Here is a 24879-nt window from a genome sequence, read left to right on the forward strand (position 1 = left end):
AGGGAAGGGAAGGGAAGGGAAGGGAAGGGAAGGGAAGGGAAGGGAAGGGAAGGGAAGGGAAGGGAAGGGAAGGGAAGGGAAGGGAAGGGAAGGGAAGGGAAGGGGGCATAGAGAAAGAGAAATGAAAGAAAGAGAAACAGAGAAAAGAAAGAGAGAGAAAGAAAAGAAAAGAAAAGAAAAGAAAAGAAAAGAAAAGAAAAGAAAAGAAAAGAAAAGAAAAGAAAAGAAAAGAAAAGAAAAGAAAAGAAAAGAAAAGAAAAAAGGGGGGGGGGGAAAGAAAAAAAAATAAAGACGACGGGCGAAGGCGCAGCTCCGCAGCCGCTCCCGCGCTTCGCTCCAGCCTCTCCCGCTGTCGCTCCCGGTGCCGGAAGCGCTGGCGGGGCCCGCCCGTCGGGGCGGCCCTCGGGCCCGGCAGGGGGAGGGCGGCTGAGGGGCGGCGGGCCCGGGAGAGGCGGAGGAGGGCGGCTGAGGGGCGGCGGGCCCGGGAAGGGGCGGAGAAGGGCCGCTGAGGGGCGGCGGGCCCGGGAAGGGGCGGAGGAGGGCCGCTGAGGGGCGGAGGGCCGCTGAGGGGCGGCGGCGGGCCCGGCAGGTGCCGCGGAGGATGGCGGCGGGGGACCCGGAGCAGGCGCGGTACTGCGGGCGGCTCTCGTACCTGTGCCTCAAGCTGAGCCTCATCACCTACTCCACCACCTTCTGGGTGAGCAGGGGCCGCTCCGGCAGTGCGGGGGTGTTCCGCGGCTGTCACACCGGGAGTGTCACACCACGGCCGTGACACCCTGCCGAGGGACGGACGGACTGGTTCTGGCGGATGGCTTGGGAGTTTGGCAGGTGGAGACGGTTCGGGTGCGCAGGGAACGCGGCTCTGCCTGCGGGGCGGGTGGGCAATGGAGCCTTTGCCCACACGGAGCCTTTGCCCACACGGAGCCTTTGCCCACAGCGTGTCTCCCCGCTGTGTGGGGATGTCCTGAGCTCGGCAGGGTGAGGCTGCCAGGCTGGACAGGCACAGGTGGGTGGCACCTGCTGTCCTCATCCAGGTGAAGCCAGAGAGTCCCAGGTGGTGGGACCAGGCTGTGGGCACTGAGTTCTGAGGTGTGGTAAATCCACAGCAGGCACCCCCCGGGCTGGAGGAGCCCTTGGGGCCCTTTGCAAGTGGGTCGGTCTTTCTCTCTCTTCCTTCCTTCCTTCCTTCCTTCCTTCCTTCCTTCCTTCCTTCCTTCCTTCCTTCCTTCCTTCCTTCCTTCCTTCCTTCCTTCCTTCCTTCCTTCCTTCCTTCCTTCCTTCCTTCCTTCCTTCCTTCCTTCCTTCCTTCCTTCCTTCCTTCCTTCCTTCCTTCCTTCCTTCCTTCCTTCCTTCCTTCCTTCCTTCCTTCCTTCCTTCCTTCCTTCCTTCCTTCCTTCCTTCCTTCCTTTTCTCTCTTTTTCCTTCTTCCCTTCCCTCCCTCCCTCCCTCTTTTCTCTCTCTCTTCCTCTTTCTTTGATTTTTACAGGTGCTTTTTTCAGGCTCTGGGATACTGGAAGATGCTGGCTCCAGGTGGTGCTGGTGTCAGAGGTGCTCAGGCAGGGGTTTTTCTATCTGGCTTTTTCACTGGAAGCGCTGCTCGAGTTCTAGTTTGGCTGGTCTGTTTTTGTCTGACATGGTGTTTACCAGCTGGGAGCATGAGGATTTTTTTTTTTTTTTTTGCTTTGCTGCGTGGGAGAAGAGGCTTAGATCCACCAGGTTTGATAGAGAGTGTCAGATTCACCCTGGGATTTAATGAACAAAGACTGAAATGCAAAGAGTTCGGGTGCAATTCAGGCGGTTTGGGATCTCGGATATCTTTTGTCTGTCTTAGCAGACAAACCAACCCTTGGGTTCAGACTCCTGATGCTCCCTGTGTTCCTCCACAGCTATTCTGCCGTTGTGGGTTTCAGGAAAAGGGAAATTCAAATTTATTTATTTAATTCTGTGTTATTTTTCAGGCCCTTTTTTGCAGCATGTCCCTCGCAGAGGTCCGTGCTCGTTGTCTGCCCTGCGTTTTCAGCCGGCAGCAGGGCCCTGGCTGGTGGGATGTAAACATTCCTCTGGGGGCACAGAAAGGGCCCTTCTGAATCCATCCCCGGAGCACAAAGCCCCTTTCAGGCAGCGCGAGGATTTTATTTACTCTTTGTAGTCGCTGGCTCTGGATTCTCAATGCTCTGCCCTGGTTTATAAACCAGAGCTTCCATTTGTTGGCCGGGGGTGATGGTTTGCCCTGGCAGGGGGGAGGATGGGGGCTGGCAGGGGGACAAGGAGGGATGGGGAAGCACAGGGGGGTGTTTTGGTGCTGGGCATCGTCCTGCTGGTGCTGTGTGAGGCATGTGGGCATTTCCTTTTGTGGCGGCTCAGCCAAGCAGATCTCATCAGCTGGAAATGTCACTTCTCAGCACTGCTGACTCTGTTGGTTTGGGTTTGGGTTTTTACCCAGTGTAAATGGAAGTAAAGCTGTGGGAGCGTTGGTTTTCTTGAGCGTTGGGTGGTTTGTGGTGTTGTGCTGCTGTTTGGGGTTTGACCCGCTGGATGCTGAGTTCATTCGGTTCCCTCCCTGCTGCTGCAGTTCCTCTGGTACCTCACGGGTGATGGAGTGCCAGATCTGAGTCCCCAGGATGGCTTTAAACCCCCAGGAATTAAACACCAGCCTTATCCAAAGCAGAAAGGAAATTAAAGCATTGCCGGGATTGCCGGGGGGGGGGTGTTTACTACAGACCTTGTGGTTTCCCCTGTCACCCTGGGCTTTTTAAAAACTGCTGTCACTGTAACTCTTCCAGACAACTCTGGAGAAGGTGAATGGGGCTGTCATGTAATTTGGGGTGAATGGGGCTGTTGTGTAATTTGGGGTGAATGGGGCTGTCATGTAATTTGGGGTGAATGGGGCTGCCATGTAAGTTTCTTGCCCAGCTGAAACAAAATCCAGCGTTTTAAACAGAAGCTGAGCTTCATTTAAGAGGAAGAACCGCAAACACAGGGTTAAAGCTTCTGCTAATAAATGAATTCTTCTCCTTTCTCTCGGGAAAGCAGCTCCTGTGTGTGCAGAAGCCCCAGAGAGAAATCCCCTGGTGTTTGCTGGAGGATGCTCGCTCGATGTGAGTCAGGGCAGTCGGTGTTTCCTGAGCTCACGGCTGGAATTGCCAGGCTGGAGCTGCTGTGAGGGATGCAGGATTTTGTAAACAGCCCCTGGTTCCTGAGGGAAATGTTGTGTCCCCAGCCCAGGCGCAGGATGGGATGGATGGATTTGCTGGGTTTGCACAGCTCCTTGCCACCAAGGTCGAAAAGGTTGAAAACAATTTTATTAAATACCTAAGGCAATAGAAGATAATGAAAGCATAAGTCTTGGAGGGTGTGGGGGCACAGATGGAAGTGAAAATGGATGAGGATATGTCTATATAAAGATGCTCTATGTATTTATGTATCTTAAGTTCTTAAAGTAGGAAGTATCTTGTATTTTACTCCCAGGGACCTTTTAGTCAAAATCCCCCTGAAATTTAATGCTTTGATGAGAAAACTGTGGTTAAGAAAAAGACATTTCAGTACAAAGTTCTGGTCTTGAAACAACACTTTTCTGAAATTCTGATAATCCCCATCAAGCTTTAATACCTGTGGCTTCCATCCAGTGTTTATTTTTTTTTTTTTTTACTTTTTAAACAAGGAGTCTACCAGGCAAGAGTTATTGCTGGTAATGGCACTTCAGTGTTTGCAGGAGAATCTGGTTTTGGGGTTGCTCTCAATTTGCTCAAATTTTGAGTTGCTTTTTAAATAGCTTCAGTATATTTCTTTTTCATTGGTGAACCCTTCTGAGAATTTTCTCTCTTTCAATGACAAACTGGTGGCATTCCCTACATATTGTCCTTTGGTGTCATTATTCATTTCCATAGAAAATCAGGAACTTCCAGTAAGTTTCTATTCATTTTAAGCTATCCCATAATTAAAGAAGTATTTCAGCTGTTTGGCTCACGAGCTGGTAACTCACACTGTGAGTCCCTCTGGCCCTTTGTGTGGGATGTACTGTGTCACATCCAAAATGAAGAAGCGAAATTAAAAATTCGGAGGTATAATTGAGAAGCCTTGTTGTGCAGAGAGCAGACTCGTGTTTCCTGTGGCAACGTCAGGTCAGGAAAGAGGAGTGTTGTTTATCACATAGCCACAATGATTGATTTGTGTCTGGTCCCTTCCCTGATGATGTGTCTGGCTGCTGGAGCCGGCAGCAAAGTTTTTCCACTGCAATTTTTGTAATTAGCTATTGTGGGCTATTTTTAATTTTAATAAATTCAGCATAATTCAAAGTGATTTGCAGCACGCTGCAGTTTTAATACCAAATGATTTAGAATTAACTAATTATTTTGACTGAAATATCTTTACCTTGTTAAATGAAATATGTCCCTTCCTATTACTAAATGTTTTAAACTTATCTGATTATTTTGATTGAAATGTCTTTACCTTGTTAAATGAAATTTGTCCCTTCCTATTTCACTTGTCAGCTTTATCAGGTAATTGCTCAAGGAAGTGATATAATTTCAAACTTGGCTGTTTGTTTTTTGGTTTTTTTTTTTTTTTTTCAAGTTTTTAATCTGGTGCCTTTCTCCTGCTAGGAAATATCTGACTGTATTTACTGAGCCCAAATACAGCAGGAGTTAATATGAAGGGACAGACAGGCTGTTTGCAGACCAGCCTGGAAACTGGTTCTGTTAGAAGCACATAAATATTTCTGTATATTTATACACACAGAGAGAAGGACAGACAAACACAGAACGGAGAGTCATTAATGCCATGGCAGTTGCTCATATATGTAATATACGTGATCTCAGATGGGTAATAAATTACATTTCAGCCACTGATGTATATTTTGATAAGTTTAACTACCAGAATGTTAAAACATGATGAAATATATTTTTGAAGTGAACAACTTTCATTTTTTTTTCCAACTCAGCTCTTTTTCTTCTTTAGTCTTTGAGAGTTTTTAATTTTTTTTTTAATCCAAACTTCTGCTTTGGGTGTTTCATTGTTTATAATGAGTCCTGAAGTGAGCAGTGGCAGGTTCCTGTGTACTCACAGCCTGTCATCTCTGTGTTTACTGGCAGAAAAAACAACATGTTATTGATGTTAAACAATCTGTTTCTCTTCCAGGTGATCGGAGCCCTCGTCCTCGCCGTTGGGATTTATGCAGAAATTGAAAGACAGAAGTACAAAACTCTAGAAAGTGCCTTTCTAGCCCCAGCAATTATTTTAATACTTCTGGGCATTGTAATGTTCCTGGTGTCCTTTGTGGGTGTACTGGCTTCCCTGAGAGACAATTTATGCCTCCTGCAAGCAGTAAGTGTTGGAATTTTTATTCCTAGTTTCTGAGGCTCGTTGCTTTTGCTTTCCACTGTCCTCTGAATTCACACCCAGAATTATGCCTGCACTGAAAAATATTCTAATGAGGTTTCTTTTTTAAAAGTTTTAATTGAATCTCAGTTCAGGTGTTATGGAAAACGAGCAGGAATGTGAGATATTATCAGTCACTTGTGCAAACTGAGCTGCTGACGTGCCTGTTGATGCTGGGTGTCAGGAAGCAGCTCAGGGGAAAAGCCCTGGCTCAGTGGCCAGAGTCTGTCTGCCCTCCCTGGGCAGTGCAGTGCAGAGGGGAGATGCAGAAATGTGTGTTCAGAGTGAGACCTGCAGCTTTCAGAGGGGGAAATGAAAGGGACAGGGTTTTTCTCCCCAGTGCCTCTGGAAAGGTGGATTTTAGGGAAATTCCTGTGGTTGCAGACGGAAGCTGCACATGTGACTAATTAAAATGAAGGTGTGCAAACTTCATTTCCACCTGCACAGAGTCACACAGGGTTTGGGCTGAAGGAACCTTTTAAAGGCCACCTGGTCTGAGCCCCTTGCAGTGAGCAGGGTCACCAGACCAGGCTGCTCAAAACCCGACCAAGCCTGGCCTTGTCACATCAGTAACAAAATGCTAAATTCCTGGTTTGTTTTGGAGGGCAAGGCCAGAAATAACCATGGATTTTGAAGTTATACTGGAATTTTACCGAGAGCCTCTCCTCAGGCTTCTTCCCCACTGAGCATGGTGGTGTGTTGGATGCCAGGAACATTTTCTGTTCCCATCCTGTAGGCAAACCCAGCTGGGCACTGAACAAAGCAGTCCCTGATGCCAGCTTCCCAGGCAGATTCCAGATTTAGCAGGAGAAAAGACACCTGTCTGGTGAATTCCTGACCCTGAGCACACAGGAGCAGCTTTCAGGGGAGAGCACGAGGGATTATTTTCAGACAAGGGATCTGGAAACTTTGCTCCTGATGAAGCTCATTGTTACACGGCAGACCTAAATTCACCCAACACCTGTCTTTTATGCCTGAAGGGTTGGAAAAACATTTCAAATACTGGCATGCAGCAGCTCTCTCACAGTGCAATGTGTTTTTTTAAAATATTTTTCACATTTTGCACGTGCTTTGATGGGCAGTCATGGATGCACACGTGGTTGTGTGTGAGTGCACTTGTGAGCACGTGCACATACACAGGCAAATAAATGTGGGAAACAACACATTAAAAGCTACTAAGCCTGGAATTTTGCTTTGATTTAGCACTGGCAGTGTAGAAGAAGGTGGTTTGGATTATCTTAAGGTGTGCTGCTGCTTTATCCACTAATTGAAAGCTAACAGGTGAGTACTGGTTTTGTAGGAAGCATAAAAACATGAAGTGTGGTTTGTTTTCAGCAGCCCATCAATGTGCTTCTCTGGGATGCTGGTGTGGAAAGGAATATCTTGGCAGGATAATTTCATCTAATGGTTTTGAGTCAGTTCAGAGCAGAAAAATATTGTGCTTGCCAATTGGGCAAAACCCAGAATAATTTAAGTGAGGAAAAAAGGCTTTCTCCTGACATTGACAGTTTCATAAGAACAAACCTATAATATTATATTTTCCTTTAAAATGCCATGCTGAAAGCCAAGTCTGTTGGCAATAGAATGCTAGACTCGAAGGAACTAATTGCAAGAGTAATTGGAGTTCTGGCTAATGACTCACTTGCACTTGTTTTCCTGCAGTTCATGTACATCCTTGGAATCTGCCTGCTGATCGAGCTGACAGGTGGAGTGGTGGCCCTGATCTTCAGGAACCAGGTGAGCTGCTTGCTTCAGGTGCTGGCAGGATTGAGCTCTGCTAAACAACAGCTGCTGGCTTGGCTTGGAAAAACAGGTGCCTGCTAAGGAAGGCAGGAGCCTCCCCTGAACTGGAGAATGTAAACCCTCCCTTCCTCAGAATTGTTATGAATTTTAAATTAAGGGGCTCTCAGGCAAAAATATGGGAGCAATAATAACAGTTCTTTAATAGGGAAGAAAATAAAAGGATAAAATAAACAATGCAGTACAGTAGAACAACACTGCCAGAGTCAGAACCCAACCTGACACCCTGTGGGTCAGGGTGTTGGTGGCAGTGCCATTGGAAATGTGGCTGCAGCCCTCCTGCAGTGTCAGGGGTGGTTCTGTTGGAGCAGGGGGATCTGTAGAGAAGGATGTATTCTTCCTCTGAAGATCCAGTGGAAGGAGAGGCAGCTGCTGTTCCTCTGGGGAATCCAGTGGAGAAGCTGTGCTGGTGTTCCAGAATCTCCAGATTATATCTGGGTAGCAATGCTTGGCTCCTCCCTCTGGATTATATCTGGGTAGCAATGCTTGGCTCCTCCCCCTGGATTATATCTGGGTAGCAATGCTTGGCTGCTCCCCCTGGATTATATCTGGGTGGCAATGCTTGGCTCCTCCCTCTGGATTATATCTGGGTAGCAATGCTTGGCTCCTCCCCCTGGATTATATCTGGGTAGCAATGCTTGGCTCCTCCCTCTGGATTATATCTGGGTGGCAATGCTTGGCTCCTCCCTCTGGATTATATCTGGGTAGCAATGCTTGGCTCCTCCCTCTGGATTATATCTGGGTAGCAATGCTTGGCTCCTCCCTCTGGATTATATCTGGGCAGCAATGCTTGGCTCCTCCCCCTGGATTATATCTGGGTAGCAATGCTTGGCTCCTCCCCCTGGATTATATCTGGGTGGCAATGCTTGGCTCCTCCCTCTGGATTATATCTGGGTAGCAATGCTTGGCTCCTCCCCCTGGATTATATCTGGGCAGCAATGCTTGGCTCCTCCCCCTGGGCTCACATCTCCCAGTGGGATGTTATAGTTCTTATCAGCCATGCAGTGACATTCAGTGGCCTCTTATCAGCAGGTGTTCCCCTCCCAGGGAGGAGTGGTTGTGGAAGAGATAAGGAAATGCTTTTCAGGGCTCAGCCATGGGGTTTGCCACCGTTCTGGAGAGGAATTCCAGGTTAAGGAGCTTGGAGGAAATCTGGTGGCTACAAATGTGCAATACAGGCAGGATGAGTTTCCAGCTCTCGGTGGAGGACAAAATGCCTTCTTCTGTTTGGCCATCTGGGTCTGGCTGCTGATTTGGGACGTTTCCAGATGGATTTGGAGGCTGTTGTTTTTTAATGGCCCAAATGTTTTGCCTCAGTGAAAGGACAGCCCTTCCCTGCCCACATCCATAAGCAACATAACAAATTTATACAGGAGACTCCATCATTGACAAGCATGCTATAGCTGTTTTCGACCCTTGATTTTTCTGCACAGAAAGCAGCAGACTATTCTGTTAGAAATGCTTTAAAACATAAATGTTTTCACTATGGCAAATACTAGATGCCTTTGCTTTGATTTATAGCAGGACAGCTACACTTAGGGACAGCTTTCTTCCCTTGGTTTTCAAGGTTAGTGGAGAAGTTTGGGTCAGTATGGGGGGAACAAGAAAGTATTTATGGAAGCTTACTGTGGTAGCCTCTATGTATGTCCTATTTGTTTTGCATGTCATGTGCATTTTCCCCATTTCTTTCTCTACTTCCTTTTCAAATCTGTAGAGTCTAAATGAAGTTTTTGACCAGCTAGGAGGGTCCTGTATTATTTCTCATCATTGATGTGATAATCCTTTTTGTCCTGGTTACTTTGTGGGTGTTGCAGTTTGTAATACTGAGAAGATGAGTGGGTGTATTTCAGGTTTTCTGAGCTGCAAGGCTTTAACTTTGTCATTTCAGCAGCTGGATTGAAAGGAAAGTTGTTACATTCTGGTAGTGGTTGGTCCCTGGTTTTGCTGTGCTGAGATTGTGCTGGATCTTAAAAACTAAATACTCTTTTTATTTTCTCTCATCTTCTGAGCTTTAAAAACACTTTGTTGATTTAACTTTAGTATGCCATGCTGAGGAGACACCATTTTACATCTGCTGCCGCCTCACTGCCGTATTTCTCAAAACAACCACTGTAAAACATACAAACACACCTTTTTTTCCACTCCATCTGGGGCAAAGCTCTCTATCTGGCAATTATGGACTCTTTGGAAAATCAAATTAATGGAAAATTCACTGAAAATAAAATTCCTGGAAGGTGGTGACATTGGTTACACTTGTCACTTTAAGCTGCTCTTCTAACTCTGTTCCAGCCCATGTGCCCATTGTGCAACCCATGGATCTTGTTTTTCCTTTTGCTTTCTAGACAATCAAATTTTTGAATGATAACATTAGAAGAGGAATCGAGAATTACTATGATGATTTAGACTTCAAGAACATCATGGATTCTGTTCAAAAGCAGGTTTGTTGTTTTGTTTTTTACCCCTTGGACTAACTGAGCTTTGAGTTTTTCCAGTGGCGTGCCAATCAGGTTATTACTGATGAGGGGGATGAGATTTTGTCTGTCATCTCTCATGGTGTTGCTGCTGAGGTCAGGGCTCATGCAGCATTCCAGCTGGATTTAAAACCATTTAAATGGTTTCAAAACTTAAAACCCTCTCACATCACTGCAAAAAGAGAGGCCCAAAATGCAGCTTTTGCCTTGGCAGGTGCAATTCTAATGCTCAGGGTCAGATCCTACAAACCTGTGGGTTTATAGAGGCCCCACAGCTGGATTGAGACAAATTCAGGCTAAATTCCAGCCATGCCTGGCACTCAGTGCTTCTGCTGGCTGGTGCAGGAGGTTGAGAAGCATCTTGGTGACAGGAGGCACTGGAAAAAGAGAAATAAAGATAAATGAGGTGGCATTCAGGCTGCCACAGTTGTGTGGCTGCTGGAGGGCATGCACAGAGCTGTGGGAAACACCACTGGAAGAGCATTTACCTGTCATTAAAATCCAGAAACTGTGCTGAGCCCAGCTGGGCATTACTTAATGGCACGTGGCATTGACTCACAGCCTTTTTAAATGTTATTTTTTAATAAGGCTGATCTGTTGAAATGTTTATTGGGTTATTGAGGAGCTCTGCCATGCAGCTCAGAGGCTGCAGAAGAAGCAACAAGTGTTCAGCAAGGTGATGTCAGGGCCCATGTGAGATGTCTGTGACCATGCCAAGTAATGGTAATTTAAAAAATTGACTTAGGAAGTGCTCCATATGTTCTAGGACATCGTTATGGAGATGGCAGCCTGCTTTGGAAAACAAAGTTAGCATGGAAAGTCTGTCAGAAGCAGAGCATCCTGAGGAAATTTTGTCATTAGGCTTCATCATGCTTTAAATTTTCCATGCACTGCCCAAAATGATGGCTGTGTTCATGTTAGTGATTAAATGAGCTCCTCCTTTCCCCTTGGTTTAAATTATAAAGGGAATATTTATATTAAGTCAGTGTAAACTTAGAGTACTTGTTTGCCAGCTTTCAGTTCTTCTAAATTACACCCACAATGTTTTGGTGAGATGAATTTATGCCTTGGAGCAATGTTTTTGTCTGTTAGATCCAGTTGGAAATGTGGTTGGAACCCTTAAAACAACTGCAGAGGTAGATTGCAGGTCAATGTAAAAGCACTGCTGAATGATGGCCAGAGCTGGAAATAGAATTTTTTGCGAGCTCAGGGATTTTAAAATTGTTTTATTCTCACTTTGTTTTCGAAGAGTTTAAGGTAGAAATTTTGTTTTCCTTTTCCTTTTGGAATCGTAGAACCGATAGGGTTGGAGAAGACCTTAAAGATCATTGAGTTTTGTGTCTTTTTTAAATTTTATTTTTGTTTTTCTCTCCAGTTCAAGTGCTGTGGTGGGGAGGACTATAGAGATTGGTCCCAGAACGTGTACCACAACTGTGAGGCTCCAGGACCACTGGCTTGTGGGGTGCCCTACACTTGCTGCATCAGGAACAAGGTGAGTCCTGGCGCTTTGTTCACCCAAAAAGGAGCTGATTTCAGGAAACCTGGGGCAAGAAGTGAAGGAAAATGGGTCCTTTCCTCCCCTGATGGATCTGTGGGGCTTGGCAGCTTGAAAGGGAGGAAATAATGGATTAGATGTGGTGGCTGTGGGCCGTTTCAGTGACCCACCTCCCAGAGGATCCCAACAGGGATGTTGGGAGCTCCACTAATCTCGTGGCTCACCTGAACCAGAGCTGTTTAAAATTCACTTTTGTTGGTGTTTTCCCCAGGGTTTGCTGCTCCAGCTTTGCCAGGCAGCCTGGGCCCTGGTGGCTTCCATGGCTGGGGGGTCAGAGTGGATCAAAAACCACTCAGAATGACCTTGTCATCTCCAGAATAACCCAAAAATGTGACCTCAGGGCGAGGGCATGCTTGTGGGCACAGTTTTGTCCCAGGCTATCCTTGAAAACCACCTGCCTGTAAAACCCTGGAGGGACTGCAGTCTGCACCTAACTGGTGCTGGCAGCACCAGGAGCAGGGGTTGATTTTCATGCAAATGTGTTTTAATTGATTCTGTAATTCACTGTTCTTCTTCTGAGGGATGCGTGTAATGCTGAATTTGATAAAGAGCAATTCCTCAACTACCCAGTACAGGCAGCCCCTGCCTCTCTGGGGTTTGGTCTCCAGTCTGATCATGAGATAAAGAGATTTGGTGTGCGTAAGAGCAGAGTTTGTGATGGATATTCTGCTGCTGCCTCATTTGGGCTGCCCTTTCAACCTCTGCCTTGAGCATGGCTGTTTAATTTAAAAAAAGGGAAAAAGAGATGCAGTGGTTGTGTCAGTAATCCTGCTGGGTGTTGCTGAGAAATGTCTGTCATGGGAAGCTGTTTATTGCGTGTGCACACTCATTTTTGGTGTGTGGGAATGGCTCTGTTTAAATCTGTGATGAGCTTTGATTTAGTCTCACAAACCAAACCTGAACATCATGCTTTGAGTCTGAGCTGCTTTAGAATAAGAACCTGCAGCTGGATGGAGCAGAACAGCTCAGGATCTTTCCTTCAGGAAAAGGGAAAGCACTGAAATAAAAACTTCTCCAGGGAAAAACAGGGAGTATATTCACTGCCAGCTGGGGAAGGGAGGGTTAGCTGCGTGCATCCCATGAAGTGTGAAGCTCAGGGAAGTTGAAGGAAGGCAGGAGAAGCCCCAGGTGGAAGTGTGGTCCCTGCATGGTGAGGGCTGGTGGCCCTGAGCAGGAGATGCTGGTGCTGAGCCCTGTGTGGAGCCAGTGCCAGGGCTGTGCATGGCTGCCCCGGGAAAAATCAACCAGAACGTGCATCAGTCTTGCTGTGTTTGACAAATCCTTCCAAATACAGGCTGGTTTCTGTCCTGGGAAGCTGCAGATATGGTTTGTGATTACTCATGGGCTTTGTAGTCATGGAAAACTCCAGCTCATGTGGGTGCCTGGGTGCTGATCCTCTGTGAAAGCCTCCTGCCAGCAGCAGCCAGTGCTGGGCTCTAAAGGAGCTATCTTCATGCCAAATTGTTTATTAAACACTTACACTAGTGGAGCAGATAGAAATTACTCCCAAATGCTTACAGTCCTGTTTCCAATGCACTTATCTCCCCGTGTGCATTTGCTTATGCCACGACATCCTGGATGATTTTCGTTTTCGTGATTTCCAGGTTGGCTTTTCCAGGCTTTCAAGGTAGAGCCTTGGAAACCACAGAAGGCATTACATGGCTGCAGAAAATGTGTTAGTAGTCTGTGGTGAATGCAAGCACTCAGTCTCATTTTAACTAATTTTAAAAAATATGAGTTTTATATTCATGTATATAATGGTATTGTATGGATATTGTAATGAATTTAGTGTTGTAAACAGCACTCATAGTATTGGAAGTTATTTGGAACTGAAAATATTTCTGAGCTTAAATTTGTCATCAATTTGGCACGAAGGCTGTGTTAACCCCTGGTTTTAGTAATAAGGTGTGTTAAGTTCTTGAGGCTCTAAAAGGAAATCCAGCTGTTCATTCTGTGGGAGCAGCTGTGTCACACAGCTCTGTCACAGCCTGGTTTGGATGCTGGTGCCACCCTGCTTTTGTTGGATAGCAATGGCTCAAATTGTCAGTGACACGCTGACAATACTCATTGCTCTAAAATCCTGTGGAGCTCTGACTAAATCTGACTGTTGGGCTGGGAAATAACCCTGTCATTGCTTTTCTGTGAGCTGGGTGAACACAGGGTAAAAATAATATTTCTGTGATTTTAGTTTCCTGCTGCGGTTCATATTTGTTGTTTTCTTTTCAGACAGACATTATCAACACTATGTGTGGATACAAAACCATTGACCAAGAGGTAACGTAGCCAGTGCCCACCCTGGCATGGCAGAGGGTGCTGCTTCTTGTTTTGTCTGTTATAAAAGTGTTTTCTGTGTGCTTTCATCTGCCAGGCAGTTAAATTGGCAATTTAAATGGTTCTTTTTTCCTGGAGTAATTTCCATATGTGAGAAAAACCTCACCTTGTTTGATTTTTGTATCTTCCCTTCTTTTCATTTTCCTTGATTCCTTGTTTGTTGACAACTTCCCCAAGCTAATCGCACAATTAATGCACAAAAAGCTGCTCTCAAAATTTGAAGCAGTGACTTGAGCTGGGGAAAGCTTTTAGTACTTAAAAAACAAAGTTTCTCACTGAGTAAAATCGGCATTGATAAAAGGTGTTGTTAGGTATTTTATACCCCAGGAGTGGGTGTTTTATTTTAAGCCTGTGGTGGCACACCTGGAGGAGCATTGGGGTTTCCCTGGCTGCCTCCTCCTTCACCCTCCCCTTTGGGAACGGCCCCAGAGGCTCCCGAGGAGGGACTGCCAGCTCAGGGCAGTAATTGCAGAGTGATTAGGAGGGGAAATCGGTAATTGGATCTGCCCTGAGTTCTGCGCTGCTGGGAGGAGGCAGGGCAGGGGCTGCTCTGGAAATCTCCTCTCCCCAGCTCGTTTGAGGCGCTTGGAGCACAATGCCAGCCCGGGCTGTTGGTTTTTGGGATTACTGGTTATCTTTAAACGCAGCTTGTCTTCATTCAGGTTCGTTGATTTGTGGCTTAATCACCTGAACGCTGCAGCCAGGCTCCAACGCGAGCACTCCACCTTCTGCTTAACCTCACCCCATTCACTGCTCAGGGCCCTCTGCAGCCTCAAGCGCTTTTGTATTATGGGCTGGGGTCAGGGAGCAGCACAGCTTGCAGCACTGAATCCCAAATCCTCTTGTTCCTGTCCTTTTTTGGGTCTTTTTGCAAACAATTTATGTTTTTCCACTGATGCGTTTTCAACTTGGGAGCAGAGATGAAAGCTAAAGAGAGACCTCTCTGCTTGCCAAGTGGTCTTAAAGGAGGATTGGGTGCATTTCTTGTTGAAAAATAGCTGCAACAAGCAGGTTTAAGACAATGAAGTTAATTATTTGGGTGTAGAATAACTTTTAAGAAATGGAGTGATTTGTTGAGGAGTGGAGCAGCTTAGCTTAACAGCAGATGGAAGAGTTACTGATGAGGTTTTGGTTAAACTCAGTGGGTTTGAAGGGGTGGGAGGGCAGACCACATCTGGCTCCCAGAGTTTTGAGGTGCCGCAGGTATCTCGCAGCAGTGCAGCTCCTGCTGAGCCCTGCCCCTGGTGTTTTTGCAGCGCTTGAGCGTCCAGCATGTCATCCACGTCCGCGGCTGCACCAACGCCGTGCTCATCTGGTTCCTGGACAACTACAGCATCATGGCCGGGGTGCTGCTGGGCATCCTGCTGCCCCAGGTAAGGGGGAGCACCTGGGTTGTGGGCATGTGGAATCCCATTTCACCATAAGCATGGTTTTCTTTTTGAGTTTAATGTAACTGATAAGCTGGGGTGGCTTTCTGGTCATTTAGTGGCTTTGCTGTTGGAGAGTTTGGTGAGGCAATTCTCTTTAATGTAACTGATAAGCTGGGGTGGCATTCCGACATTTGAATCAAACATCTCATTTGTCAGCATGTGCAATCCCGTTTTACCATAATCATAAATTTATTTTCAAATTCAGTGTAACTGATAAGCTGAGGTGGTATTCTGGCTTTTGAATCATTTGTCAGAATGTGAAATCCCATTTGACCATAATCATAATTTTCATTTTGAATTTAATGTAACTAATAATCTGGGGTGGCATTCTGGCACTTGAACCAAAATCTCATTTTTCCGAAATCCCATTTTACCATAATCATAAATTTATTTTCAAGTTTAATGTAACTGATAAGCTGAAGGAGGCATTCTGGCATTTGAATCATTTGTCAGTATGTGAGATCCCATTTGACCATAATCATAATTTTCTTTTTGAATTCAATGTAACTGATAAGCTGTGGGTGGCATTCTGGCATTTGAACCAAAATCTCCTTTGTCAGAAATCCCATTTGACCATAATAATAATTTTCTTTTTGAATTTAACTGATAAGCTGGGATGGTATTCTGGTCATTTCATAGCATCACTGTTGGAGGGTTTGGTGAGGCAATTCTCTTTAATGTAACTGATAAGCTGGGGTGGCATTCTGGCACTTGAATCAAATCAAATCAAAATCTCATTTGTCAGTATGTGAAATCCCATTTTACCATAACCATGGTTTTCTTTTTGAATTTAATGTAACTGATAAGCTGAGGTGGCATTCTGGCATTTGAATCAAACATCTCATTTGTCAGCATGTGAAATCCCATTTTACCATAATCATAAATTTATTTTCAAATTCAGTGTAACTGATAAGCTGAGGTGGTATTCTGGCTTTTGAATCATTTGTCAGTATGTGAGATCCCATTTGACCATAATCACGGTTTTCTTTTTGAATTTAATGTAACTGATAAGATGGGGTTGCATTCTGGCATTTGAATCAAAAATCTCATTTGTCAGTATGTGAAATCCTGTTGAATTTTGAATTTAATGTAAGTGATAAAAAAAATTATACTCAAAAACATAATAAATCCATAATTAGTTAATTAGTCCATCTTTAAAATACTACAAACAAAGCTACAATTTTAAACAATAATAAAATATTTAAAATCCCTGTCACATAATCCCATTGTTTTGTGGAGCTAAATAAAACTCCACAACTTTGTGAAAGTTGTAAAGCTGGTATGTTTATTACAGCACTGGACACACGTGGAGATTCCTCTCCCTAGAAGACATGTGCATCTCTAGGAAATCTGGATTTTTTTAAATCTCTCTCTCAAATCCATATGCTGCAGTTTCACAATAGGTTTTTACATACTCATTTTTACGAATTTTGCATGGTATTTGCTGCTAATTCTTTTTTATCAGAAAGAATTCTTAGGTCAGGTTCACCTGTTCTCACAGCAGCCTCTCTGTCTCTCTGTCTTCCTCTCTTTATCTCTATTTTTGGCTGAAGTAGTTTTTCTGAGCTTAGGCTTTTTATGAGAACAGGCAGTCAGACTAAACAGCTGTGTTTTCAAACTGTAGACATAACTCAAAGATGTGCATTTCACTTAAATCAAAATGGATTTCTACTCTGGAAAATTTCTGCTCTCTCTCACCGTCATCAACCCAAAAATAATAAAAAGAGCTAACCCTCACAACCTCTAAACACAAATCCTAAAATGCATTACATGAAAATACCTGTATACAAACAATTTCTATATACAACAAACCCAATAAAAAAAAAACATAAAACAAAAAATTTAACCCTTAAAAAAATAACAATAAAAATAAAATAACTTCTTAAATAATGTAAAGACTATAAATCCAAACTTAGTACCATGTATGTGATGGTGTTCACAGGAGTCTCAGGATGAGGGAAGAGACAGGATCTGACTCCATGGTTCACAAGGCTGATTTATTATTTTATGATATATATTATATTAAAACTATACTAAAAGAATAGAAGAAAGGATTCCATCAGAAGGCTTGCAAGGAAAGGAATGGAATGATAACAAATTTTGTGACTCTGTGGGTCCGAGCCAGCTGGGCTGTGATTGGCCATTAATTAGAAACAACCAACATGGACCAATCCCAGATGCACCTGTTGCATTCCACAGCAGCAGATAACCATTGTTTTTCTTTTCCTCTGAGGCTTCTCAGGAGGAAAAATCCTAAGGACTTTTCATAAAACATGTCTGTGACATCTCACCATCATCAACCACAAAATAATTAAAAAAGCTAACCCTCACAACTCTAAACACAAATTCTGAGAAGTATTACATGAAAATACCTATATAGAAACAATCTCTGTATACAACAAACCCAATACAAAACCATAACACAAAAAATTCAACACTTAAAAAAAATGACGATAGTGGAAATTATCTTCTCAAATAATGTAAATACTATAAATCCAAATTTAGTACCATGTATGTGGTGGTGCTCACAGGGGTCCCAGGACGAGGGAAGAGAAGAGAATCTTGACTCCATGTTTCAGAAGGCTGATTTATTATATTATGATATATATTATATTAAAACTATACTAAAAGAATAGAAGAAAGGATTTCATCAGAAGGCTTGCAAGGAAAGGAATGGAATAGGATGATAACAAAAGCTTGTGACTCTCAGAGAGCCCGAGCCAGCTGACTGTGATTGGCCATTAATTAGAAACAACCACATGAGACCAATCCCAGATGCACCCGTTGTATTCCACAGCAGCAGATAATTATTATTTTTTCTTTTCCTCTGAGGCCTCTCAGCTTCTCAGGAGGAAAAATCCTAAGGAAAGGATTTTCCGGAAAGGATTTTCCATAAAACATGTCTGTGACATCTCAACCAAAAAATAATACAAATTTAACCCTCACAACTCTAAACACAAATTCTAAGAAGTGTTACATGAAAATACTTATATACAAATGATCTCTATATGCAACAAACCCAATATAAAACCATAACACGAAAAATGAAATGCGTAAAGAAACAACAATAGCGAAAATTGTCTTCTCAAGTGACGTAAAGCTATAAATCCACAGTTGACACCATGTGTGATGTAAGAATCCCCTTTTTGGTTCCCTGGCAGTTCCTGGGCGTGCTGCTGACGCTGCTGTACGTGACCAGGGTGGAGGACATCATCTCGGAGCACAAGCTGGGCCAGAGCCTCTTTGGGGCCGCTCCTGCCCCCGACCTGGCCGGCGCCGGCTGCTGCATGTGCTACCCCGGCTGATGGGCACCCCAGGGTGCTGGGGCCGCCAGCCGGCCCTGGGGACAGCCAGCACGCAGAGAGGGCCATCGATTCCTCCGAGTGACTGCTGGGAGCTGGCACAGCCAGGGCGCTGGAGAGGAGCCGGGCTTCCATGTACAGGAGCTCTCTTTGCGTCCCTGGATGTCAGATTTGAGTGTTTGTGCTTCTCCAGCTTTGTTCCTTACTCCTTCCGGAGAGATTTCTTGCTGATCCACACGGGGAACGTGAAAGCTGTGTTTAATAGTGGGGTTTTATGCTAATCACGATGAATTTACTGACAGTAATGGATGTGATGCCGATCGCTTTCATTGCTCAGTGCCTTTCAAAATGCCAGTGTCAAATCAGTCAGGTAATGCTTGATCTATTTTTTAATGCAGTTTATTACTGTGTGGCTTTTGTACAAACTTACAAGATGTTTGAGTCTTGGACGTACTGTATTTTTCCCCTTTAGTAAATTAACTAGGTGATTTATGACTTTATATTTTTTTGGAGTTCTTGTATGTCGAGATGTTCCTAAGATTTACTGTTGAAATAAAACCAATGAGTCGTTTTTTCTTAAAAAAAACCCAAAAACATGTGGGTTTTGTTTATAAAATGATGTCTCTTTGCTGCTTTTTGTTATTGCGGTTTTGGGTTTTTTTTTATTTTCTTGTCCTGGACATTTTTTTTCCTGCTTTCTTCAAAACCCAGCATTTGCTGCTTAACTCCCTGCCTTCACCAAGAATTTCTGAGCAAACTTCGTGCATTTCCAGGAGCAAAAAAAAGGATTCACCCAGTTCCTGTATGGTTTTTAGGGACAGATCCCAGTGCAGCAGGGGCAGTGCCAGGTCCACAGCACACTCTAGTGGCTACTACTTACATATTTAATTGCTTCTTTTCACCCAAAATTTCCTGGTCTCTGCCTCGAATCATGTGTTCTGGTAAGTTAAAAAGCAAGGTGTGTTTTAAGGGCGGGTTGGTGTACAAGGAGAAGGGAGGAGGAGCAGCTTGGGAGGACGGGAAAGTTGAAGCTGGAGCTGGTTTGTAGCAGGGACTGGGCTGGGAAGGTGGGAATGACATAGAAGAGAAATTGATGACAAAATTAAGGGGGTTTTATTTTAATAAATTTATTTAATTAATTGTTTAAATAATTTATTATTTATCAAAATTATTAATAATAATTTATTAATAATTTATTATTAAATTAATTATTTATTTTAATAAATGTAAATGTAGGGGTGCTGTAAAATATGAGATAGCCCAGAATCCAGGAGGTGGCACAAGTGTGGTTAAACCTCAGGTGGTTTAAATGAAACGGGGAGAGTGTTTTGGGATACAGGAGAGCATTTATCCCTTACAAAGATTTGTGGGCTGAACTGAATTTTCAGCCATCCTTCACGGTGTTTGGGTGGGAGCAATGTCAACCTGACAATCACAAAGTGAACCCTGTGTGATTTTGCTTAATAAATGATTGATTCGGAAACTCCTGACCCTTCCCATTCCCTAGGACCTGAGGGAATTAACTCTTGGCTCCCAGGCCATGGGGACTGGAGGGAAGGATGGTGCCTCTGGGAGGTGAGAGATGCAGCAATTCCCCGCTCAGCTGCCTTCCCAGAGAGCTGATGAGAAAATTGTCTTCAGGTGGGTGAAGAACGCTGATCTGATTTAATCCCCGTGCTCCTGGCAGGGGTCTCACAGATGCATTCTTAACCTGATTTAAGGAAATGCTCCTTGGCTGCTCCCTGAAAGGCTGAGACAGCTCCACAAAATCCCAGAACTGTGGGTTATTCTCTGTGTGTGCTCTGACAGCTGTGAGCTGCCCATGGTTCATGCTCCGTGTGTTCCTGCTTTCCATCTGGGCTCAGAAAAAGAGATTTACCTCTCCGTTTTGTGAGGCACAGCACCTGGGTGAGCTGGGTGCCCGTGCACAGGATGTGAAAATAATAAATAAATAAAAACCAATAGAAATCTTTAATTAACAGAGCAGTCTCCCTCTGGTGGCGCGGGTGCCGCAGGGCATCATTAAATCCCCGCTGGCTGGGAATGAGATGCCTGCACCCACACACATGCAGGGTTTCTCCAGAGGCCCTTTGCCCGGCTCTGCCTCCAGAAGCTCCTGTGGGCAGGCACAGCTCCCAAGGAAATCCCTGAGGTGATCATCACCTGCTCCTGTGACACTCGGGGCACAGCTGCTGCTCACAGCTTCACCTGCGTTCCTCGGAGCTGGGATGAGCTGCTTTCCCCCCGATGGGGAAAAATACCAGCGTTTAAGATGGAAAAACTATTCAACCAGAAGTTGGTTTGTAGATTTGTGCTCCTAAAGGTCTTTCCTTCACTAGGGCTTCCTGGCATTCAGAGCAAAGGCAGCTGTTAAATGCCCTCAGGAAAGTGGGAGTCTGGGCATTTCTTCTTCCTGCTCCTTTGCAGGAGGTACCTTTTCTTTCCCCGTGGAATGTTTGTCCTGCTGGGAGAGGAGAGGTGGGCAAGTGCAAATTCCCAGGGCCCGGTGCTGGTTGCTGGGGAAGGTGGAGCAGATGTGCAAACCCTGGCTGGATGAGCTGGGGAACGTGGTCCTCTGGAGAAATGGCCAGATCCGTGGTGGAAGGGGAGAAGATGCAGGTGAGGAACCTCTGTGTGGGTTCTGAAAGCATTGTCCCTCCTGATCACAGGAGCACGGGGCCTGCAGGAAGGGTCCCTCAGCCCAAGGCCATTGCTCAGGCAGAGGTGGTCCCCAGCTGGTGGTCTCCAGCTTCCCATCATTTGGTGTTTCCTACAAGAGTGTGAGTTCTCCAGGAAAGGGAGGTGGAATATCCACACTCCATCTCTGGGCTTTGCTCACTTCCCAGCCAGCTGTCAGCTTATTTCTGTACAAAATGGGAATAATGGATCTGTGCTGCTGAAAGCACCTGGTGGGGATGAGGTCTGTGGGATGAAGTCTCTGGGATGAGATCTCTGGGGAATGATGCCTGTAAGGGATGAGGTCTCTAGGGGAGGGGGTTTCTGGGGATGAGATCTCTGGGGGATGAGGTCTCTGGGATTAGGTTTCTAAGGGATGACATCTATAAGGGATGAGGTCTCTGGGGAATGAGTTCTCTAGGGATGAGGTCTCTGGGGATGAAGTCTCTGGGGATAAGGTTTTTAGGGGATGAGGCTTCTAAGGGATGAGGTCTCTGGGGATGAGGTCTCTAGGGGTGAGGTCTCTGGGGGTGAGGTCTCTGGGGATGGAGTTTCTAGGGGATGAGGTCTCTGGAATGAGGTGTCCAGGGATGAGGTCTCTAGGGGACTAGGTCTCTAGGGAATGAGGTCTTTGGGATGAGGTCTCTAGGGATGAGGTCTCTAGGGATGAGATCTCTGGGGAATGATGTCTCTAAGGGATGAGGTCTCTGGAATGAGGCCTCTGGGGGATGAGGTCTCTAAGGATGAGGTCTCTAGGGGTGAGGTTTCTAAGGGATGAGATCTCTAAGGATGAGGTTTCTAAGGGATGAGGTCTCTGGAATGGGGTCTCTATGGAATGAGGTCTCCAAGAGATGAGGTTTCTAAGGGATGAGGTCTCTGGGGGATGAGATCTTTGGGGATGAGGTGTCTCAAGGATGAGGTCTCTGGGGATGAAGCCTCAAGGGGATGAGGTCTCTGGGGGATGAGATCTCCAGGGATGAGGTCTCCAGGGATGAGGTCTCTGGGGATGAAGCCTCAAGGGGATGAGGCCTCTAGGGATGAGGTCTCTGTGATGAGGTCTCCAGGGATGAGGTCTCCAGGGATGAGGTCTCTGGGGAATGAGATCTCTGGGGAATGATGTCTCTAAGGGATGATGTCTCTAAGGGATGAGGTCTTTGGGGATGAGCTCTCTGTGCCTGCACACGTGTGTGCCACGGGGCCATCCCCAGGCACATCCCACAGCACCAGGCTGGCTGGGATGTGCTGTTTGAGCCCCCCAAGAGGAGCAGGCCCCTTGCCCAGCAGTGCAAGGAGAGGTTCCCCGCAGCCCCCCTGCCAGCCCTGCCGCTGCCAGCCCAGCCCTGTCACCCTGCGAGCGGGGCGGGATGTGGCCCTGCCGCCCCCGGCCCGGTGACAGCAGCGGCGGCACGCCAGCCCCCCGCCCCAATTACGCTGGGGTGTCGCCGAGGACATTGAAAAGCAAGGAGGAGAGCTGTGAAGAGGGTCATTTCAGTGGCTCTTTCTCTCTTCTTTTTTTTCCTCCCCCCCGAGAAGGAAGTTAGAAAAGCAGAGCCCTCAAAGCCGCATTGAAAGGGTGACAGAGACGGGATAAAGCGTAAGACCGAGGGAAGGAATCTCAGAGCACTCGCCACGGTGTTTTAATGATCTGTTAACAATTGCCCCTTTCAGGGGAGAACATATGGTAGATGGTTTGCTTTTTTTTTTTTTTTTAAAAAAAAAAAAAAAGGACAAAAAAGGAAAAAAGAAATTACTTCAGAAACTTAAATGATGGTGGAAAACGGTGGGGATTGCGGTGAAGAGCTGGGGGAGGGAGGTGCGGAGGGGATGTCGGATGATGGGAGGGTGTCACATAGTGTACCCCCGAGCACGGGGGCTTTGCTGGAGCCAGGGACCCCAAAAACCACCGGGACCTGCCGGGGGCACCGGGGCTGGGTGCCTGCCAAGGAAGGACAATGATAAACCCGGGAATGCTGAATGGACAGGGGCTGGAACATCCCTCCCTCCCCCAGGCCAGCTGCGGGCAGGGCTGCGCTGCTCCCTCCTGCAGCTGGGGCAGATGGTGACAGTGCTGTGCACGGTGACAATGCCCCGCACGGTGACAATGCTCTGCTGCACGCAGGTGGCCGGGGCTCCGAGCTCTCCCTGCTGTTACCTGCCCTGAGACCACTGCCTTCCTCCCACTGCACCAGTTTAAATCGTGCCCCACCGAAATCACACCCACAGGTGTCTTGCTGCAGCTAAACTCCAGTTTGGGTGCCGATACACTGATTTATTTTATTTTTTAATTTGCAAATACATGATTTTTTTTTTTTTTTTACGGAGATGCAGGGGGCTCAGCTCTACAGAGGTCCTGGCACTGTGGGGCTGTGCTGCTTGAACCTGCCCAGGTTATTGCACACCTGGGCCTGGGGAAGCAGATGGTCCCGTCTGGATGGAAAACCCTCTCCCGCTCAGCGCCGCGGCAGGGCAGGGCAGGAGGAGGCTCCCATTGAAAGGCTGGGAGCTCGGCAGATGGAGCCCTGTGCTGCGGGAAGGGCTGCGGGGGCAGATGGGCAGGAACGGCTGGGAATGCTGCAGTGGGGACACCGGGCTCCGGGAGAGAGGGGTGGGAGCGAGGGGATGGAAAAACAGGGAAAATGGCAAGGGAATGGAAAGCTGGGGAAGGGAGCAAGGGAATGGAAAGCTGGGGAAACTGGCAAGGGAGAAAGGGGATGGAAAGCTGGGGAAACTAGCAAGGGAATGGAAAGCTGGGGAAGGGAGCAAGGGAATGGAAAGCTGGGGAAACTGGCAAGGGAGAAAGGGGATGGAAAGCTGGGGAAGGGAGCAAGGGAATGGAAAACTGGGGAAACTGGCAAGGGAATGGAAAGCTGGGGAAGGGAGCAAGGGAATGGAAAGCTGGGGACACCGGGCAAGGGAGAAAGGGGATGGAAAGCTGGGGAAACTATCAAGGGAATGGAAAGCTGGGGAAGGGAGCAAGGGAATGGAAAACTGGGGAAACTGGCAAGGGAATGGAAAACTGGGGAAACTGGCAAGGGAGCAAGGGAATGGAAAATCAGGGAAAATAGCAAGGAAATGGAAAACTGGGGAACTAGCAAGGGAGCAAGGGAATGGAAAAGTGGGAAACTAGCAAGGGAGCAAGGGAATGGAAAAATAGGGAAAGTAGCAAGGAAAAACTAGGGAATGGAAAACTGGGGAAACTAGCAAGGGAGCAAGGGAATGGAAAGCTGGGGAAAGCAGCAAGGAAAAACTAGGGAATGGAAAAATAGGGAAACTAGCAAGGGAATGGAAAACTGGGGAGACTAGCAAGGGAATGGAAAGCTGGGGAGACTAGCAAAGAAAAACTAGAAATGGAAAACTGGGGAAACTAGCAAGGGTGCAAGAGAAAGGAAAACCAGCAAAGGAGCAAGGGAATGAAAAATTAGGGAAACTAGCAAGGGTATGGAAAACTGGGGAGACTAGCAAGGAAACACTAGGGAATGGAAAACTGGGGAAAATAGCAAGGGAGCAAGAGAAAGGAAAACTAGCAAGGGAGCAAGGGAATGGAAAAATAGGGAAACTAGCAAGGAAAAACTAGGGAATGGAAAACTGGGGAAATTAGCAAGGGAGCAAGGGAGCAAGGGAATGGAAAGCTGGGGAAAGTAGCAAGGAAAAACTAGGGAATGGAAAACTGGGAAGACTAGAAAGGGACAAAAGGAATGGAAAATGAGGGAAACTCACAAGGTCTCGGAGTTTGGTTGTCAATTGCTGCCCCCCAGATGTGCAGGGTGTCTCTGCTTCAGCCTGCGCAACTGAAGAACGAGTCTGGACTCTTCACTTTTTGGTCTTGAGGCTGTTTATTAATTCTTATCTGTAAAATTTTCTTTCCGCCCAGCCGAGGTCTGCTCAGCAGGGCAGCCACAGGCACTCTCTGTGTTGTCCTTTTACACTGCAAACTACCT

The 24879-nt window shown here is 46.2% G+C and overlaps 1 protein-coding gene across 1 annotated transcript; it reads left to right on the forward strand.

Moving 5' to 3' along the window:
* The first annotated feature begins 562 nt into the window (after positions 1 to 562).
* On the forward strand, positions 563 to 18859 carry TSPAN15 (tetraspanin 15). The gene is made up of 8 exons (XM_059477125.1): positions 563 to 697; positions 5137 to 5322; positions 7039 to 7113; positions 9519 to 9614; positions 11023 to 11139; positions 13429 to 13476; positions 14790 to 14906; positions 18125 to 18859. The coding sequence occupies exons 1-8, from the start codon at positions 602 to 604 to the stop codon at positions 18266 to 18268; spliced, it is 879 nt and encodes a 292-aa protein (XP_059333108.1). The 5' UTR covers positions 563 to 601; the 3' UTR covers positions 18269 to 18859.
* Positions 18860 to 24879: the final 6020 nt, after the last annotated feature.

The sequence above is a fragment of the Ammospiza nelsoni genome, chromosome 8, assembly GCF_027579445.1.
Source record: "Ammospiza nelsoni isolate bAmmNel1 chromosome 8, bAmmNel1.pri, whole genome shotgun sequence".
NCBI classification, from domain to species: Eukaryota; Metazoa; Chordata; class Aves; order Passeriformes; family Passerellidae; genus Ammospiza; species Ammospiza nelsoni.